Source organism: Pan paniscus, chromosome 6 (assembly GCF_029289425.2).
Source record: "Pan paniscus chromosome 6, NHGRI_mPanPan1-v2.0_pri, whole genome shotgun sequence".
Taxonomy (NCBI): domain Eukaryota; kingdom Metazoa; phylum Chordata; class Mammalia; order Primates; family Hominidae; genus Pan; species Pan paniscus.
This window is the reverse complement of record NC_073255.2, coordinates 187,356,274-187,376,225: the sequence shown is the minus strand read 5'-3', so window position 1 is coordinate 187,376,225 and position 19,952 is coordinate 187,356,274. Positions and strand designations below refer to the sequence as shown.

At 59.8% G+C, this 19,952-nt stretch overlaps 1 protein-coding gene across 6 annotated transcripts in view; it reads left to right on the top strand.

Annotated features, from left to right (window-relative positions):
- KCNH2 (potassium voltage-gated channel subfamily H member 2) overlaps nt 1-13,614 on the top strand; it is a 33,365-nt gene extending 19,751 nt beyond the window's left edge. For 3 of the 6 annotated variants that reach the window (XM_014345869.5, XM_034965240.3, XM_034965239.3), the window contains exons 4-15: nt 78-521; nt 1,079-1,290; nt 5,726-6,154; nt 6,739-7,126; nt 7,455-7,654; nt 8,156-8,408; nt 9,528-9,721; nt 10,034-10,133; nt 10,691-10,963; nt 11,051-11,237; nt 11,511-11,688; nt 13,056-13,614. In XM_014345869.5, coding sequence (XP_014201355.2) covers nt 78-521; nt 1,079-1,290; nt 5,726-6,154; nt 6,739-7,126; nt 7,455-7,654; nt 8,156-8,408; nt 9,528-9,721; nt 10,034-10,133; nt 10,691-10,963; nt 11,051-11,237; nt 11,511-11,688; nt 13,056-13,205 — 3,008 coding nt within the window. In that variant the 3' untranslated portion in view covers nt 13,206-13,614. Of the gene's footprint in view, nt 1-77; nt 522-1,078; nt 1,291-2,761; nt 3,187-5,725; nt 6,155-6,738; nt 7,127-7,454; nt 7,655-8,155; nt 9,185-9,527; nt 9,722-10,033; nt 10,134-10,690; nt 10,964-11,050; nt 11,238-11,510; nt 11,689-13,055 lie in introns of those variants that run through there. The other 3 variants (XM_034965242.3, XM_034965241.3, XM_055115529.2) reach the window with 3 other exon arrangements.
- The last annotated feature ends 6,338 nt before the right edge of the window (nt 13,615-19,952 follow it).

The following is a 19,952-nucleotide window of genomic DNA, read 5'->3' as shown; positions in this document are numbered from 1 at the left end:
GGGGTCCATTTCCCAGGCCTTGCCCGCTCCGGGGCTGCTCGCGGTCCCCACAACCACGTGCCTCTCCTCTCCCGCAGGCCGCGCCAAGACCTTCCGCCTGAAGCTGCCCGCGCTGCTGGCGCTGACGGCCCGGGAGTCGTCGGTGCGGTCGGGCGGCGCGGGCGGCGCGGGCGCCCCGGGGGCCGTGGTGGTGGACGTGGACCTGACGCCCGCGGCACCCAGCAGCGAGTCGCTGGCCCTGGACGAAGTGACAGCCATGGACAACCACGTGGCAGGGCTCGGGCCCGCGGAGGAGCGGCGTGCGCTGGTGGGTCCCGGCTCTCCGCCCCCCAGCGCGCCCGGCCAGCTCCCATCGCCCCGGGCGCACAGCCTCAACCCCGACGCCTCGGGCTCCAGCTGCAGCCTGGCCCGGACGCGCTCCCGAGAAAGCTGCGCCAGCGTGCGCCGCGCCTCGTCGGCCGACGACATCGAGGCCATGCGCGCCGGGGTGCTGCCCCCGCCACCGCGCCACGCCAGCACCGGTGAGGGCGCCGCGGGACCCGTTCCGCCCCAGCCCACGCTTCCTCTGCTGCCAGGCTTGCTGCATTCTGGGCCCTCGGCTTCTGACCTTTTCACTACGTCCTGGGTGCCTGGGAGATGGAAATCCCATTAAGCACTTATTTAATTCCATTAAGTGGCTTGTTGCGCTATTAAATGTCCATTCATCCCATTACATTCTTCCACTCCCAGAGCCCTGGTGGGCCCCTGGAGCTGGCTGTCCCGGGACGGCCTGGAGCAGGGATGCCCTGGGCAGGAGACGTGCCCAGCCTCCGAACACCACCTGGCCCCCTGCCTGCCAGCGTCCTGGGGCAGACCGTTTCCTCTTCCTCTTCCTGGTCTCAGGGCTGTCTCCTGGCTGCTTCCTTAGAGTGGGACAGGGGTCTGACCTCTCTTGTTTCTTGTGACTCCCCTGGTCTCTTGAGCTGACCCCATGGACTCCTGACTGTGCAGGGCCTGGTCTCCACTCTCGCTCTATGGGTGGCCTGCCTGGCCTGGGGCCCTGGGCCTGCTGGCCTGACCACGCTGCCTCTCCACCTAGGGGCCATGCACCCACTGCGCAGCGGCTTGCTCAACTCCACCTCGGACTCCGACCTCGTGCGCTACCGCACCATTAGCAAGATTCCCCAAATCACCCTCAACTTTGTGGACCTCAAGGGCGACCCCTTCTTGGCTTCGCCCACCAGTGACCGTGAGATCATAGCACCTAAGATAAAGGAGCGAACCCACAATGTCACTGAGAAGGTCACCCAGGTAGGCGCCCAGCGGCTGGGCTCTCCTCTCACCTTGGAGGAGCTTGGCAAGGGGGTGGGAGTGGGCTGTGGTCCAGAGCCGGGTGGAGGGGGCTAGCCAGTGAGGGCCTCTTGGAGGGAGGCAGACCTGAGGGTTGGGGTTGGCAATCTATTCCAGAGCTGGGATGGGGGGAGAGGGGACAGTCTGAGAAGTCCTGGAGAGGGGACTGGAGGGGTCTGGTAAAGGGCTGGGAATGGCAGATGCGGAGGTCGGGTGGATGGGGTGCGTGCCTTCAGGGCACTGGGTGAGGACAGGGCAGTTGAGGCTGGGGACATGACAGGGCCAGTAGCAAGGGGGGAAGGCGGCCTGAGGGACATGAAAGGTCTGGCTGCAGGGTGTGTGAAGGAAGTACTAGGGGCCAAGCCAACTGGGAGGCTTCAAATGAGAAGGGGTCACAGAGGTCAAGGACAGGAGGGTCCTAATTCTTCCAGGCCAAGGTGATATGCCAGGCAGAGGGTGGGCCTCAGTCCTGTGGGGATGGCCAGGATGGCCTCGAGGGGCCCAACTATGTCCCTAAAGCATGGGAGAAGCAAGTTTTCTTCTCATAGGGAGGTGGTGGGTACAAAGATATGGAAGGGTCAGGTCCCTGAATCCTGGGCCAGAGAAGACCCCTCAGCCTTGGGGGCATTAGCCAGCCTGGTCTTCTGTCCCCTCCTGGGTTTGGGGTCCTCCTGGCAGCAAGAGGACCTGCGACCCCTCCATGGCTTCATCCACCCGACACCTTATCCTAGCCTTTGGGGGCTGGGGGTGGGTGGGTCAGGAGTGCAGATCTCTGCAGTGAGTGAGAAGCCTGGGATAATGTGGAGGACTCCTGTCCCAAGCTGTCCCCTCCTGCCCCTTCCACAGCAGCTGCCTGGGTTGGCTCATGTAAGGGAGCTGCCCTGCTACCTCGGCGGGCTCCTGGCCCTGCTCCCACCGCCTGGCTCTCTGGGTCCCTGCCAGGTCTCCAGCCCACTGGCCTTGACTCCAGAGCATTCCCCCTCACCCCAGGCCCTTATCTGGCCGCCTACCCCTCTCTTCCTCCTCCCTTGCTTCTCTCTTGGTTCCCACCTGAGCCCCTGGCATCTGCCCTGCTCCTGTGCCCGCTGCATGTGCCCGTGAGTTGCGGTGGATCTGTGCATGTGAGCCTGTATGTGTCGGCCGGCGTGTGTGTTCCTGCCGGTCACTAGCAGTCTCTCCATCTCTGGGTGTCTCTGTCTGACTCTGGCTGGCTCAGCACTGGACCGGCTGGGCGGGGGTGTCAGGGAGACCATTAATCTGCGGTGACAGGCCCGGCTGCTGGCGGAGGGGGAGGGGCTCAGGCTGCGGGAGCGCCACTGCAGGAGCCCGGGCGGGCTGCGGGGGAGGGGGCCGCTGGCTGGGCACCGGCGGGGCGGGGGAGCCTAGTGTGGCGGGGTGGGGGTGGGGACCTGGTAGAAGGAGGGGCCGGCTGGAGGAGCTGAGGTTCCGAGTGCGGCCGCTGCTGGGCTGGCGGGCGGGCAGAGCACGGCACCCTGGCAGCAGGGCCCACGCCACGGGGCCATGGGCAGCTCAAGCCAGGCAGGCTGCTGCCCACGCTTACTGCCAGGGTGACCCCAGCCCCGGGGCCCAGCCACAACCACCCTGGCTTCATGCCAGGGGCTGCTCTGGTTGCCAGTCGGCCAGCCTCGGGGGTGCAGCCTGGGCTGGGACTGCTGCTGGGGTGCAGGTGAGGCAGTGGCCAGGCCCTCAGGCCCCAGGGCAGGCAGGCTGCAGGGAGCCAAGTCCTCCATGGCGGCCCCAGCCGGGAAGGCGAGCAGGACAGGGGCTCTGCGGCCCAGGGCCCAGAAAGGCCGGGTGAGGCGGGCCGTGCGCATCTCCAGCCTCGTGGCCCAGGAGGTAGGTGACACCCGGTCCTTCCTCTTTCTGGGGCCGGCACGCTGAGGCAGGTGGCTGGCCCAAGGGCTCTGACTCCAGGCTGGGGAGAGGGCTGCTGGGAAGTAGGAAGCTTTGGGAGCCGTGGGGCCTGGCCCTGCTCACCCGCGCCTGGCTCCTGTTCTCATTCCCTCCCAGGCTGGGCTTACAGAGTTTCCCTTGCTGGGACTTCCCCGCTCCTGTGGCTGCCATGGCCCACAGTCCTGGAGCTCAAAATGCAAAGTGGGGAGATGACAGGAATGAGATGGGTGCCCAGAGAGATGGTGGGGAGGCGGAGTGGGACAAAGGAGCCCACGGGCAGGACCAGGAGAAGCCGGCAGGCGACAGCTGGGCCTGGCATGGAGGCGCTGGGGCTCCTTTGCTCTGTGTGCTGGGGTTGGACCCTGTGGGCAAAGGAGGCTTGTGCTGTTTTGGGGGGTCGAGGAGGCTGGAATGTGCGGAAGCCACTGTGTGGGTGGTGAGGGCGCGCTGGGCTGAGGCACCTGGCTCATCTCTTCATGGGCAGCCGAGGTGTGGTGGCTGGGCCATGCACTACTCTGTGACCTCCTGGGAGCCATCCAGCGGCTCTTCTGTCAGCCTGGGGCAGGCTTGGGCCGACAGTGGAGGAGGAGTGGGAGGTGGCTCAGGGCTGAGTCTGGGAATCCCATCCCTGCCCCCACCACCCCACATCTGCGCATTCTGCCTTGACTCATACACTCTTTCCAGCTGGGGGACAGGTACGGGTAGGTCTTCCCACCCACAGCTGAGGAGCCAGGGTTTGGCTTAAGCAAGCCAGCTTCAGTATTCTATAGGACAACAGGCTGGGGGGACAGACCTGGCCCAAGGCCATAGGTGAGCTGGTGGCTGCAGAGCTGGGACTGGCCCCTGTCAGGTGTGCCCCATGCACGTGTGAGTTTGTACCCTGGGGCAGTGTTGCTCATGCTGTGTGCAGACTCAGGGGTAGGGTCACTGCTGTTAGGGGTGGTCCTGACACCTCCGCCCAGAGGCTTGACCTCTCAGGCACAGAGAAGAGCCCTATCCAGGGGCAGCTACCTTCTTCTGCCCCCTTATCAGCAGGGGCCTGGCCAGTGTTTTCTTTTTTTTTTTTCAGTCCCCACTTGATCACTGAAGGGCCACCCACCCATGGGCATTTGCTCTCTGCCTTAAGGAGCTGGGCACTTAGACAGCAGACAGAGCAGAAATGGAGCCTGTGAGCCTGTCCATGTGTTCCCTCCCTGCTCTAGGCCTCAGCTGCTCCCGCAGCCCATCTGGTACCGCTGGAGGCCCTGTGTCCACCCCAGGGTGGTCAAATCTTTGACTATGACCCGTCTTGACTTCTAGTTATTTCCTCTAAGGAGATGTTCTCCCAGCAGCGCCATCTGTGAAGGTGTCTTGGGCAAGCCCAGCTTGAGTATGAAGGGGAGTCTTTGGGACTCATCAACTATGGCCTCCCCAACCTGAAAGCCTGAGGGTGTGGGGGCCTGGGAGTCGGTGCTTCTGGGAGCAGGGCCAGCACCTCTGGAATTCATGGGGGCTGGGCAAGGCCTTGGGTTCAGCTGGCTGCCCAGGGATGGCAGGGAGAGCTTGGGGAGGGGGCTTTTGGGTTGAGCTGCATGCCTGAGAGAGGATTCTAGGGAGACCCAGAAGCTTCTGGGACAGTGTGGAGAAGCTGGCCGGAGCTCTTCTTAGTTTGCCTTGGGAGCAAGAGGGACGTGCCTGCTGTCACCGGGTCCGGATGGCCAGCCTGCCTCTGTCTGATGACTGTGGAGGAGGCAGAGTGTGAGTGTGAGCTGGTACAGGGGCTGTGTGTGTCACCGCTGAGCAGTCCCTGTGTGCACGTCCCTCTGTATAAGTTGGGTGCCATCTCCTCCCTGCTGGGCTATGTCTTCTTTGTCCCTTTGTAAGAGGGTGGGAGGATGAGGACTGTGGGCTGTCCCGGACCTGTGTGGAGAGGGGGCTGAGGGAGCGAGCTGTGCGAGTGGAGGGTGGGAGTGTCTTGGTCTTTCCCCATCCTGGTTGCCTGGTGTCCTCGGGCCTGTGGCATGAAGAGGGGCTGGTAGGAACTGCAGTGACTACCAGTCAATGGATTGGGGCTATGGCTCCTGGGGCCACTGCCCAGGTTGGGAGCTGTTGTCCTTGGAACCCTTTCCGGTCTGAGACTATGGCGTGTGTGGTTGGGTGTGTGGGCCAGCGTCTCAGGGCAGTCACAGTGGCAGGTCTGCATCTGCATTGCCGGCGGGGAGCAGCACTGGGTGTTCCTGCCGAGTGGCCTGAATCCACGTCTGCTGGGAAATGTTGGAACTGTTTGGAGCCAGTCCTGTGCTGTGTGGCATTTTGGGAACCATGATGCCCAAACCTGGGGGTGGCCATTTGCTGTGGTCGCTTGGCTGAGGGGTGGGCATTCTGATGGAAGCTTTTTTTGGCCTCCTCCTCATTCTGCTTGGCCCCGGCAGAGATGTCATCGCTCCTGCCCCCGAGGTCCCATGGCCTGCCTCACCCACACCTCCGCCTTCCCCGGGTGCAGGTCCTGTCCCTGGGCGCCGACGTGCTGCCTGAGTACAAGCTGCAGGCACCGCGCATCCACCGCTGGACCATCCTGCATTACAGCCCCTTCAAGGCCGTGTGGGACTGGCTCATCCTGCTGCTGGTCATCTACACGGCCGTCTTCACACCCTACTCGGCTGCCTTCCTGCTGAAGGAGACGGAAGAAGGCCCGTCTGCTACCGAGTGTGGCTACGCCTGCCAGCCGCTGGCTGTGGTGGACCTCATCGTGGACATCATGTTCATTGTGGACATCCTCATCAACTTCCGCACCACCTACGTCAATGCCAACGAGGAGGTGGTCAGCCACCCCGGCCGCATCGCCGTCCACTACTTCAAGGGCTGGTTCCTCATCGACATGGTGGCCGCCATCCCCTTCGACCTGCTCATCTTCGGCTCTGGCTCTGAGGAGGTGGGGTCAGCAAGGAGGCAGGTGGTGTAGGGAGAGGAGAGGCCAGGAATGTGGTGGGAGGTAGTGGGGTGGAGGGGGTGGCGAGGAGGACAGAGAAAGAGAGAGAGAGAAAGAGAGAAAGACAGTGGGAGAGAGACATGGTGGCAAGGCAGCTGCAGAGGCAAGGTGGGTACCCCAGCAAACCTATGCTCCTTCCCTCCACACAAGCTCCTCGCAGGTTGCAGAGGGCCACACAGGACACCTTTTTTCTAATTCGTCCATCCCAAGGGGCCATTATTTTGTAGCGTCACCAAAGTGCCCTAGAAGCTGGTGGGAGTGGGCAGGCACCCTAGGGTGATCACTGCACCTGTCAGTGCCTCTGTTTCCTCATCCACACTATGGGGGCTGCCTCTGTCCCAAAGCTAGCACTAAGATTAATGAGACACCTGTGCTGGGCCCAGCGTGGGCTTCAACTCTTAGGAGGAGGGTCTAGGAAGTCTTTGGGGATCTGACCTCTGATGCCCGCTCTGAGGGCCGCAGCACCTCCCCTCCTCCCTTGCCCCCCTTGCCCCATCAAAGGAATGTGCCCCTTCCCTGTCCCCCAGCTGATCGGGCTGCTGAAGACTGCGCGGCTGCTGCGGCTGGTGCGCGTGGCGCGGAAGCTGGATCGCTACTCAGAGTACGGCGCGGCCGTGCTGTTCTTGCTCATGTGCACCTTTGCGCTCATCGCGCACTGGCTGGCCTGCATCTGGTACGCCATCGGCAACATGGAGCAGCCGCACATGGACTCACGCATCGGCTGGCTGCACAACCTGGGCGACCAGATAGGCAAACCCTACAACAGCAGCGGCCTGGGCGGCCCCTCCATCAAGGACAAGTATGTGACGGCGCTCTACTTCACCTTCAGCAGCCTCACCAGCGTGGGCTTCGGCAACGTCTCTCCCAACACCAACTCAGAGAAGATCTTCTCCATCTGCGTCATGCTCATTGGCTGTGAGTGTGCCCAGGGGCGGGCGGCGGGGAGAGCCCACGGTGGAGGAACCCAAGTTGGAGGAAACTGAGGCTGCTAGCCGGGCCAGAGTGAGGACCCTGGAACTTAGACACTCCAGGGGCCACCATCGTGACATGGTTTGGGGGCTGGGTCACCAGGGCGGGGACTACTGAAGGGTGGGGTGTGCTGGAGCGCAGATGTACAAGGGCGTCTCGTGGGCATGTCGACGCTGAGACTGAGACACTGACCTGGTGCGGGGCCTGAGCAGGGTCCCTGTGGGTGGGTGGGGTCCCTGCAGAGGCTGACGGCCCCACGTGCCCACGCCCCCAGCCCTCATGTACGCTAGCATCTTCGGCAACGTGTCGGCCATCATCCAGCGGCTGTACTCGGGCACAGCCCGCTACCACACACAGATGCTGCGGGTGCGGGAGTTCATCCGCTTCCACCAGATCCCCAACCCCCTGCGCCAGCGCCTCGAGGAGTACTTCCAGCACGCCTGGTCCTACACCAACGGCATCGACATGAACGCGGTGAGGCCACCAGAGCGTGGCCAGTGGGTGGCAGGCTGGGAAGAGTGGGGTGGCAGAGGGGAGCCTCTTGGCACAGCAAACAAGTCTCAGGCGGTCACAGTCAGTAGTAAGGACCCTGGAGGCACGTTGCCCCTTTTTGCCCATGAGGAAATGGAAGCCCTTGGAACCCCTTCCCTGGAGAGCTCCCCTTTTGGGGTGGGAGGTATATGTCACATAGGCGATGGGGTTAAATCCTTGTGACAGCCCAGGGCGGGAATGGTCTCTATGCCTTACAAATAAGAACATGGAGGTCTAGAGCCCAAGGGTGCTCGGCCAGGCATGGTGAAGCTGGAGTGGGGTCCCAGGTCCTTCCCAAGACACTGGGCCCCCTGATGCTTCCGAGATCTCCCAGGCCTGGAGATTGAGATTTCTCTGACATGGAGGGGTGGGATGGTGGAGTGGAGTGTGGGTTGGGGGGTCCCAAGGGAGGGTGTGCTGAGCTGCCCCCCACCCTGCCCCCAGGTGCTGAAGGGCTTCCCTGAGTGCCTGCAGGCTGACATCTGCCTGCACCTGAACCGCTCACTGCTGCAGCACTGCAAACCCTTCCGAGGGGCCACCAAGGGCTGCCTTCGGGCCCTGGCTATGAAGTTCAAGACCACACATGCACCGCCAGGGGACACACTGGTGCATGCTGGGGACCTGCTCACCGCCCTGTACTTCATCTCCCGGGGCTCCATCGAGATCCTGCGGGGCGACGTCGTCGTGGCCATCCTGGGTATGGGGTGGGGGGCGGGCACTGGACTGGAAATGCCCTCTGCAGCTTCAAGAGGTGCGAGCCTTCTGAATATGCAGTCACTGGGGCTGCGGACCTGGGACTGCCTGCAGGGTCACTGGGCTCCTTTAATTCACCTAAAGTCAGGCCCTCCAAGCGGGGCCATGGAGAGGAGCCCCACGTGGGGTGAGGCTGCTGAACTCTGGGGTTCCCACATTCTCCTTCCCTTCAGGATCTGCCACAAACAGACACTTTTTGCTTCCTTAAAGTAGGATCAAATCTAGATCCTCTAGCCTGGGCAGTAGAGGAAGAAATGCTAGCCTGGAAGCTCGGCATTTGGTTTCACTAAGGGCCATGTGGTTCCCTGCAGCCTCATGCCTGGCCCCTTGACACATCCAAAGCAAAGGGAGTCCTGCCCCCTCCCCCCACTTCCTTTCTACCCTGCCTGTGCACAGTGGGTGGGTTGGTGTGTCTGGACACTGAGGACTTCCTCCCCCTTTGCCTGTCCTTCCCTTGGCCCTGTGTGCCTCAGGGCAGATATAGCAAACTCTTTCCACCATAGTTGATGGTAGGACATTTTAGATTTTGTTTCTCAGCTCTGTACAAACACAAATACACACCCCCACAAAACTAAAATCAAAGTTTCACTACATAACACTGGGCCTTACTGCATGTGGTTCATTCTAGCATTTCTGTTCTGTGCTGTGCCTAAGCTATACTACTGTATGTTCTTTCAGTAAAAAAAAAAAAAAAAAAAAAAAAATGCTGGTTTTGATTCACTACTGTGTTCTGATCTTTGGTTTGAAGAACATTGCTTATAAGGGTGCAGTGATTGGCTAAGAGGGTGTTTGGGACCTGGGGTTTGGGGTAGTCCTGCTGGCTGGGTCTCATTTGCTGGGAGACCCTGGGCTCCTGGCCCCTCTGGCACTGTCGTGCCTGCTGGGAGCTGAGGGAGGGTGGGCTGGCAGATTGCTTCCCCGGTTGTGTGGGTTGGGGGCCGGCTGGCAGGCGACCCAGCTGAGGGGACGTGCTCTGCCCGGGGTGGGGATGCCGGGAGAAGGTGCCTGCTGCCTGGATGCCGCCCCCCGGGGCTGAGCTCCCTGTCCTCTCCATGGCCTCCAGGGAAGAATGACATCTTTGGGGAGCCTCTGAACCTGTATGCAAGGCCTGGCAAGTCGAACGGGGACGTGCGGGCCCTCACCTACTGTGACCTACACAAGATCCATCGGGACGACCTGCTGGAGGTGCTGGACATGTACCCTGAGTTCTCCGACCACTTCTGGTCCAGCCTGGAGATCACCTTCAACCTGCGAGATGTGAGTTGGCTGCCCTGAGCTGGACCCCATCCTCCTGCTTCCAGCTGTGTGGCTGCCCCTTTGCTGTGTGACATTGAATGTGATGCTTCTCTGTCTCAGTTTCCCTGTCTGTCAAATGGTATCATAGAGCAGCCTACAAAAGTCCCAAACTCAGTCTTTGCCTGGGGCAAAATCACACTGGGGGCAGGGAAGGGTTTTCCCAGAGCTGGGGCGCCCAGCCCTACTTTTTCTGTGTTAAGGAGGGAGCTTGGGGCCTGACCCTGGTGGGGCAGGAGAGCACCGAAAGGGCCCTGATACTGATTTTGGTTCCAGACCAACATGATCCCGGGTTCCCCCGGCAGTACGGAGTTAGAGGGTGGCTTCAGTCGGCAACGCAAGCGCAAGCTGTCCTTCCGCAGGCGCACGGACAAGGGTGAGGCGGGGGAGGGGAGGAAGGGGGAGGGCGGGGACAAGGTGAGGCTGGGAGCTGGAAGGCGGGGTGGGCTGTGTCTGCTTTACCCAGGCCTCAGACCTTCCCATCCCTTCCTCCAGTGTGCCCACTCCACACCCCAGCTGTCCAGATGCTGCCCATCTTTCAGGGCCCCTGCAGCTGTCACCTCCTCCAGGAAGCCCTCTTCCACCCTCCAGGGCAAGCCTAGGCTTTTTGGACTTCACGGGGCTGGGGTCTCTGTGAGCACTGAGGAGGAAAGAACATAGAACAAAGGAGGGCCAGGGAGCCAACGATGGGGCTGAGGCCCCGCAGTCCCAGAGATCCGCCAACCCCTGAAGCACCATTGCCAGTGCTTGGGCAGTCAGGGGGTCCTGGGAGTTCTTGGTCGGCTTGACAGTGGGTGCAGAAGAAGCGACTGGGGACAAACCAGGGCGTCCTGCCCGGTCCTCTCTCAGGCTCGCTCCTGTCCCCTCCTCTACCCTCGCCCCCTCCTCTCTGCTCTCCTCCCCTCTCTGAGGCCCATTCTCTGTTTCCCACAGACACGGAGCAGCCAGGGGAGGTGTCGGCCTTGGGGCCGGGCCGGGCGGGGGCAGGGCCGAGTAGCCGGGGCCGGCCGGGGGGGCCGTGGGGGGAGAGCCCGTCCAGTGGCCCCTCCAGCCCTGAGAGCAGTGAGGATGAGGGCCCAGGCCGCAGCTCCAGCCCCCTCCGCCTGGTGCCCTTCTCCAGCCCCAGGCCCCCCGGAGAGCCGCCGGGTGGGGAGCCCCTGATGGAGGACTGCGAGAAGAGCAGCGACACTTGCAACCCCCTGTCAGGTATCCCGGGCGACGGGCGAGGGAGGACCGGGCGTGGCAGCGGTGGTGCGTCTACCCCGCTCACCCAGCTCTGCTCTCTGGCTGCAGGCGCCTTCTCGGGAGTGTCCAACATTTTCAGCTTCTGGGGGGACAGTCGGGGCCGCCAGTACCAGGAGCTCCCTCGATGCCCCGCCCCCACCCCCAGCCTCCTCAACATCCCCCTCTCCAGCCCGGGTCGGCGGCCCCGGGGCGACGTGGAGAGCAGGCTGGATGCCCTCCAGCGTCAGCTCAACAGGTGAGGGAGTGCAGGTGGGGTGGGGGGGCACGCCCTGGGGTCTGGTCCAGGTCCTGGCGGTGTTGTCTGGTAGAGGGAGAGGGCCTGTCTGTGTGTGCAGCAGCTGGATCCCCTTCTTCCATTCCTAGCCCAGCTGGGGGCTGCCACACCTCTAGCGCGGAGGGCCTGGGTTGACAGGCTGCCCCTCCCCCCTCCCCTTCCCCTTCCCCACTCCCGGTGGAGGCTGTCACTGGTGTCCCCACTTCTCTGAGCATCCCCCACTTCCTGCCCCAGGCTGGAGACCCGGCTGAGTGCAGACATGGCCACTGTCCTGCAGCTGCTACAGAGGCAGATGACGCTGGTCCCGCCCGCCTACAGTGCTGTGACCACCCCGGGGCCTGGCCCCACTTCCACATCCCCACTGTTGCCCGTCAGCCCCCTCCCCACCCTCACCTTGGACTCGCTTTCTCAGGTAAGCTCCAGCCCTGCTTCCTCGATGTACCCCTACCCGCTTGTTCCCCGATTCCAGCCCAAATCTGCTTTGCTGCCTTTCTGCTGGGCTCTGTGGCCCAGCCTCCCTGAACCTTGTTCCTGCCCTCCTCCCACCCCTGTCCTCCTGGAGGAAGGCTGCTTCAGGAGCTGCAGGCTCAGGGCAGGGCAGGAGAGTCCCCCGTCCAAAGCCCCTAGACAGCTGGGTGCAGGGAACCTGTAGGCTAAGTGGCCCGCAGCCTCACTCCCCTAGTGTCCACAGCCTCCACCGCCAGGCCCCGGAGCATCGCCTGAAGAGCCAGCTCCAACTGTGGTGCCTGTGTCACGGCCACAGGTGGTCTCCAAGAACTGACTGAACCCGAGACGTGGCGGTGGAGGCTGCATACCAGAGTGTCTAGGGACAGGGTCCCAGGTCCCTTCCGTGAGCGACACTCCCTGGTCTCACTGTCCTGCCCATCCTTGCCCTTGGCAGTGGCTGTCACAGGGTCATCTTGAGGGTGCTTGGCATTTCCCAGGGTGCAGAGGCCAAGCCCCCAGGGGAGGACTTCCTGGGCCTGCTTTGCCCCCTCTGCTAGAGATGGGCCTTAGTTGCCCCTTGTCCTCTCCTGGGTGGACCTGCATGTTCCTGGCCTCTGCAGGATGGCGGTGTCTGTGCCAACCTCCGCGTCCATGGTGGGGACTCCTCTGGCTGCCAGAGGCGGCCTGGGATCTGCTCCCTCCCCACTTCCCTTGGCATCCGCTCCCCCCTCCCATATGCTGCCTGCTCCTGTTTGCAGACACCAGGGCCCACGTCAGCAAATGTGCCAGTCTCCCTTCGCAGCCGCCCCCGCAGAGCTCTCACCAGCAGACGCTCAGTACCCACAAACCCCTCCCGCCTGCCCCGGCCCTCTCCCTGGCCTTCAGATGCCTGGCCGCCAGCCTGCCTCTGTTTCTAGGTCCCCGAGTTCTTTCTGGATTGCAGGAAGGAATCTTGTCTCTTTTTCTGTCCCAGCTTCTGTCCCAACACAGAGACTGCTTGTTCCAGGTTGGGTTGGGCTGGGCTCAGCGGCCACATTCCCTCGGGAAGAGACAGGGGCCTAGGGTTTTCCCTGCTCCCAGCTCTCTTGTTTGGCTCCTGCTCTCAGAGAATGCCTTTCTCTACTTCCCACCTTGGTGCCTCCCCTTGGTGGCCCCTGTCCTGCTCTCGCTGCCTTGGCTCTTGTCCCCTCCAGCTTCTCTGCCCACCTGACTCTCCTCTTGGCCCTCCTGTCCTCCCGTCCATCCTCTGTCCCCGGGTTCTCCTGCCCCTTTCCCTCCCCTTCCTCCTCCTCCATGGCCTCTTTGCCTGCCCATGCTCTGTGTGTATTGCAGGTTTCCCAGTTCATGGCGTGTGAGGAGCTGCCCCCAGGGGCCCCAGAGCTTCCCCAAGAAGGCCCCACGCGACGCCTCTCCCTACCAGGCCAGCTGGGGGCCCTCACCTCCCAGCCCCTGCACAGACACGGCTCGGACCCGGGCAGTTAGTGGGGCTGCCCAGTGTGGACACGTGGCTCACCCAGGGATCAAGGCGCTGCTGGGCCGCTCCCCTTGGAGGCCCTGCTCAGGAGGCCCTGACCGTGGAAGGGGAGAGGAACTCAAAAGCACAGCTCCTCCCCCAGCCCTTGGGACCATCTTCTCCTGCAGTCCCCTGGGCCCCAGTGAGAGGGGCAGGGGCAGGGCCGGCAGTAGGTGGGGCCTGTGGTCCCCCCACTGCCCTGAGGGCATTAGCTGGTCTAACTGCCCGGAGGCACCCGGCCCTGGGCCTTAGGCACCTCAAGGACTTTTCTGCTATTTACTGCTCTTATTGTTAAGGATAATAATTAAGGATCATATGAATAATTAATGAAGATGCTGATGACTATGAATAATAAATAATTATCCTGAGGAGACTCCAGTGGTGCTGGGAGGGTGTAACTGTTACTTGCTGTGTCCTGTGTTCATGTCTGGACATGCATAGGTGTGCCTGCACAGGAATCCGGGTCTGTCTGCATGCCCAGGCCCACAGGGCTGCCCCTGTATCCAGGTCTGGGTGTGTGCAGTGGGGGTGCTCCCTGGGGGCTGACACAGGTCATCTCCAGGGAGACAGAATCTTGTCTCTATAGGGCCCTGGATTCAAGATAACAAAAAACCCCCTGAACCACATGCAATTAGAGGCAGTCCTGATGGGACACTGACCTGGTGTCTAGCCCCTGAGGGCCATGTGCCTCTGCTGGGTGGGGCACCCTGGCTCCCACAGCTTGGCTTCACACTGACTGTGGAAGCAGCCCTGCACTTGTCTCCCTCACCCAGTTCCTGAGCCTGCGTTGACCCTAACCTGAAATTGGTCTGAGTCCTGGCTCCCCCTGCCACCCACAACTTAGCCTTATCTTATCCAACACAATTGGGCCCCGGACACACTGGTGACTCCAGCCCTGACCAGAGCTCACCTGGTGTCTGGCTGCAGATGGACCTCACTTGTATCACCTTGGTCCCCTGTGATCCTGGATCTCAAGAGGAGCTTCCTGAAGAGGGTGCAACCTTCAGGGTGACTCATTCCCATGACCGGGGAGCAAGGCAAGGCAGATGTCTTGGGGACAGTGAAGGGTGTATGTGCAAGTGCCTGCGTGTGCCTGTGTGTGTGTACATGTGTGTGCATGTGCTGCTGGGCTTGTAAGGACGTGCAGCCCCCAGAGGAATGTGGTGCAATGACCGAGGCTAGTGTGGAGAGCCAATGGGTGGCGGGCAGGCTGTGCCCAGCTGGGCGGGTTTGCAGGCAGGGAGCTGCCAAAGGCCTCCAGAGACAGAGCAGCTTCTCACTGAGTCTTTGAAACCTCTGACCCTTGGAGGTGGGTTTGTTGACTGTTTTATTTTATTTATTTTTTTTTGAGATGGAGTCCCGCTCTGTCACCCAGGCTGGAGTGCAGTGGCACAATCTCAACTCCTTGCAAGCTCCGCCTCCTGGGTTCAGGCCATTCTCCTGCCTCAGCCTCCTGAGTAGCTGGGACTACAGGCACCCACTGCCACGCTCAGCTAATTTTTTGTATTTTTAGTAGAGACCGGGTTTCACTGTGTTAGCCAGGATGGTCTTGATCTCCTGACCTCATGATCCGCCCGCCTCAGCCTCCCAAAATACTGGGATTACAGGCGTGAGCCACCGCACCTGGCTGTTGACTGTTTTAAAGACAACTGTGCCGTTCTCACTGCCCATGCCTGGGTGGGGCGGCTGTTGGTCTCTGAGCAGCCTGGAAGGTTCCCTGTGCCCAGAGCAGGGAGGAGAGAAGGAAGGGATCTCCCCCTTTCCAGGGCCTGGGAGAGACAGGGAGAAGGAAGAGATCCACAGGTCAGAGGGGGAGAGGGGTGACAGAGAGGGATGCCAGGCAGAAAAGACAGGTTTGTGCATCAGGATCTGTCCCACACATGTACACACATGCACATCAGGATCTGTCCCACACATGTACACACATGCACATGTGAGTGTGAGCTTGCTTCTGCTCATGGTTTAAAAGTTTAACACAGGCCTTCCTGGTTGGTTGATGTGACTGTCACTGCAGGTGGGGGCCTAGCTGGGGTGGCCTAGATTTGGTGTCAGTGGGGCGTGGCTCTGCTTATGGACTCTGGAGCCCAGGGCAGGAGACAGACCCAGGCAGTGGCTTATGGGGAGCAGTGAAGGTACATACGAAACTCAATGCTCTTCGCATGCTGGGCTGTGAGCTGAGCCAACTCCCCGCTCCCTGGTGCTGTTTCATCCTTGTCATGGTCTGCCCTTGTCCTTAGAGTGCCTTCATCTTGGGAGTCTGCCTGATGCCCACCACTCCGTGTCCAGCAGCCGGGCTGGGTGTTGGCGGACACAGAGAGGAGAGGAAGAAAGGGCCTTTGCCCCCCCTCCTGGCTTTGTAGCAGAGGTGCCACCGGTTATTTCTTTGCGGCACCATGCCAGCACCACGGTTAGCTATCTTCCCCTAGGTGAGGGCCCTGCCTGGGCGGTGGAGGTCTGGTGTGGATTTTGGTGCTCCTGAGGAGTGGATGCATGTGTGTGAGTGAGTGTGCATGTGTCTGTGCTCAGGATGGGGTCTGGCCCAGCAGAAGGCAACCTGTCCATGCTGGTCCTTGATAGAAATACACGGGTGTCCTGGAGTCAGTTCAGTCTGGATGGGTCAGGCTGCCCAGATGCCCCTTGCCAAGTCCCTTCCAGGACTCCCCTGCCAAGGCTGGAGAGTGGGTGAGGGGCAGTCACAGTGGCTGCGTTTGCCAGGTGGTCCCTGGGTCTGGTATGCAGCTGGGTGCTCTGCCCTTGTGTCCTGAATCCCTACCCCAGCGGAGGGCATGTTAGCATCCACATGAGGACAGTCAGTTTCTGGCTGGTCCAGTGACTGGCTGGAGGTCACATCCCTAGTTGGTGGCAGGTGCGTCAGACTTCAGGTTCTCCCCACCCATCCTCCCGCCTGCACTGCCCAGCCACAGGCAGGCCTGCTCCTTGGCTCCTCCCCTCATCTGGGCTCCCAGAGCGACAGGAAGTTTGGTGGTGAGGACAAGGGCAAGCCGTGGTGGTGCAGTCCCTCCCCTCCCGCAGGGCTGGGCACCTGGCTGTTAAGGGCCTGTCATCCAGAGCTGAGGGTTTTCCCCAACCAAGAGAGCCAGAGGGTGGGACGGGAGCTGGAGGGAGCTGTGGCAAGAGAGGAAGGGATCCATGTGGTTGTCAACACCTGGCAGAAGCCTGGCGCAGGGCCCCAAGCTGGAGTCTGGTCAGGAGCTGGGAGCAGGAACAGAAGCGGGAGGGCAGCGTGGCCTGTCTCGCCTCCACCTCCATCCCCAGGCGTGGAGGGATGCCCAGCCTGCCTATCCAGGTGCAAGCTGGTCTCCAGCACCTGTCCTTACCTAAGATCTCATCCCCGCTCAGCCGGGTGGTGGCAGCTCTCACATTTCACTGACAAATAACAGCAATGGATAGTTCCTGAGCACGCCCTTTGCGGCAAGCATTATTCCAGCCACCTGAAACCAAAGCCCCAGAGGCTGAGTGACTTGCCCGAGCATACCCCACTCCTGAGAGTGGAGCTGGAAGGTGAGCCCAGGTGGTCTGAGTCACATGCCTGCTGGTCCTGAAGGGACAGGTGGACTTCTCCCCCTTGCCTGCAGGGCAAAGCCCTCTGTGCCAGTTTTGCACAGAGGTTCTCATCTTTCTTTCCAGACTCACCTGCCCTCTCCCCTCCCTGCCATGTGGGTCATGCTGCAGCCATGCGAGCTTCCGTCCTGTTCACCATGTTCTTGCATCTGCCCTGTCTTGCTCTCTTCTTGTGACGCAGACTCCCTCATCCTTGGTGTGGAAAGACCCTTCTGTCCTCCCAGCCCTAGCATGGACGTCGCCGCTCCTGAGGCCTTCTGCAGGTTTCTCAGCCGGTTGTGGCACTCGCTGGCACCTGTGTTAGGGGCTCCCCACACCCTGCCTGCTTGCTCGTCTGTCCTCCATAAAGGGGAAGGGCTGAATGCTGGTCATCTTTTCGCCTATTCCCACCCAGCATCTAGCACAGTGCCCAGGACCTGATGTGGCCACTAGGCAGCCCACAAGACCCCATGTTTGAGGATTTTGCACAGAAAAGGGAGATGTCTTCCTGACAGAGTTGGCTGGGCTAAAATTTGCTTCTGTCCCTGGAGGTCGCTTTCTTCCCAAAGGCTTGGCCTCTGGATTGTGGCTGCCTCCCCGCCTGCCTCCCCGCCTGCCTCCCCAGGGAGCACAAGCCCCACGCCTTCACTGGCAATGTGGCTACAAATGCTTATCTTTTTTTTTCTTTTTACTTTAGCACAACCAAGGTAAATATTAAATATTTGAAAGAGAATAATGGGAGCAGTGGGGAGGATAAACCAGAGACTTGGACCGAGAGCCTCAAGACCATTCATTTTGTAGATTGAATGTTGGGGCCTGTCCGTGGCTGCCCCAGTCTGTGGGCTTGTGGGCCCCACCCTGTTCCCATGCTCTGGGATGCCTCTGAGGTGGAACTGGGGATACTTTTTTGCAGGGGGGTTTGCTCCCAGTTTCCAGTTTCCAGGTGGCCTCTGAGTGGAGGGCTCCAGCTCACCGTCCTCTGGGTGGTTGTTCATTTGTCCTTCGATGGTCAAGGCTGAGGGAGGTTACACCGAGGGCTTTGCAGTTCCAGATTCAGGTCTGTGGGATCTACCTTTTCCCCTGGTGGTGGACAGTCTTCTGGAAACTGAAACCTGATTGAACTTGCTTTTCAGTGAGAGCTTACAGTGCTGTAGGAAGAGGTATTTCTTTGTAGGAGTCCTGGCAGCTTGACAACACAAGGACCATAAGAGGACACATGTGGTGTGTTAGTGTCTCTCAAGTGCTCAACGATGTTGAAATAAATGGAAAACGCAGGGCCTTCCAAAGTGACTGTTTTGAGGCATTTTTAGATAATTGTATATCATTAAAGAGTGGTTAGTGTGAAAATTGATTTAGTAAAAGATTAAATAGTAACTATTTTCTTAAAGCTGCATATATGCCTGGTATTAAGCGATAAAAACTCAATTTAAGGCTGGATGCGGTGGCTCACGCCTCTAATCCCAGCACTTTTGGGGGCCCGAGGCAGGTGGATTGCTTGAGATTAGGAGTTGGAGACCAACCTGGGCAATATGGCAAAACCCTGTCTCTACAAAAAAATACAAAAATTAGCCAGCATGATAGCACGCACCTGTAGTCCCAGCTACTTGGGAGGCTAAAGTGGGAGGACAGCTTGAGCCTGGGAGGCGGAGGTTTCAGTGAGCCGAGATCGCACCACTGCACTCTAGACTGGGCAACAGAGCCAGACCCTGTCTCAAAAAAACCCAACCCTCCCACCCCCAAAACTCAATTTATCTTGATCTTTTTATTACAGTAGCATTTTAAAGAGGGTGCTTCTTAATCACTTTGAATTACTAAACATCCAAGTACAATTCTAGTTTTTTGTTGTTGTTGTTGTTAACTTTCGTCTTCCAAAAAAAGAAAAAGAGAATGCATTCTGAGGCACTTGTTTAAATAATCAGCTTCATTATTTTATATTAATAATCACACCTTATAAGTGAGTTGGAAGTCTGCAAGAGACATTGCTAAGAAACCAGAGCAGAAGAATTTAGCATGATCCTCTTACCATTATTTTAAAATTAGCAATAGCATAAGGTCTGGCTGCAAAAGACTTAGATGCTAACTGGCAAGAAAATCACTCATTAGGGAAACAGTCTGGAGAGGGCTCTCATAGCAACACAACCATATGTGACAGCTCTGCTTCCCCTTTCTGCTCTACCAGGTGATGGCAGCCAGATAATCAGATGGAACTTGCTGATGAGGGACACTAGGAAGGTCAAATCAGGGTGGTCTCCTGGTCTTAAGCAGCCCAGGTGGAATGGAAGTCTTAGCAGAGAGGCTGTATTTAATGTCAAGTTGCCCTGGGTGCCCTGGGATGATGACTCTTCCGCTGGGAAGTTTGGCTTTCTGTGGGGCTCTAAGTGACCTTAGGGAAGTGTTATTCTCAGGCTGGAGAAAGGAGCATGGAGGAATGAGGATTAGGCGACATGGGAATGAGTGAAGGGACTCAGCTGTCCTCCATCCTCTGGCCCTGGGGGAGCTTTTTCTTTCAGATACTGAGAAATGGGTTGAGCCCATGTGCCTAGTGCCACCCCATGTCTCTGGGGATGCCTGAGGGGCAGGGGCGAGGCTTATGTTCTGAGTCAAGGCACCTGAGACGTTGGAGTCAGCAGGCACTGGCTCCTAAGCATGCAGCTGGTTCCTGTGCCTGGGAGGATTGCTTTAGCTCGGGGTTCAAGACTAGCCTGGGCAACAGGCTCTTAAAAAAATAATTTAAAAAAATCAGCTGGGCATTGTGGCATGTGCCTGTAGTCCCAGCTACTTGGGAGGCTGAGGCAGGAGGATTCCTTGAGCCCAGGAAGTTGAGGCTGCAGTGAGTCATGATCGCCCCACTGCACTCCAGCCTGGGCAACAGAGCAAAATACCCTGTCTCCAAAAAGAAAAAAATGTGAGGGGCCTTTGTGAGCACTGGGGAAGTTACCTCACGATACAGGCCAGAAAACAACTTAAAAGATGATCCCAGACCTTCAAGCCCTAAGTTCTTGGCCACCCTGTCAGTGCCACCTCACTGGTGACCTTTTTCCTTGTCCTCCCACAGCCACTGGGATGCTATCCAGATGCATCTGATGAACCCCAGGGAGGAATTAAAACATGGCCCTGGAAGGGAGGAGAGGCTGCAGTATGGCTTCTGTCTTGGT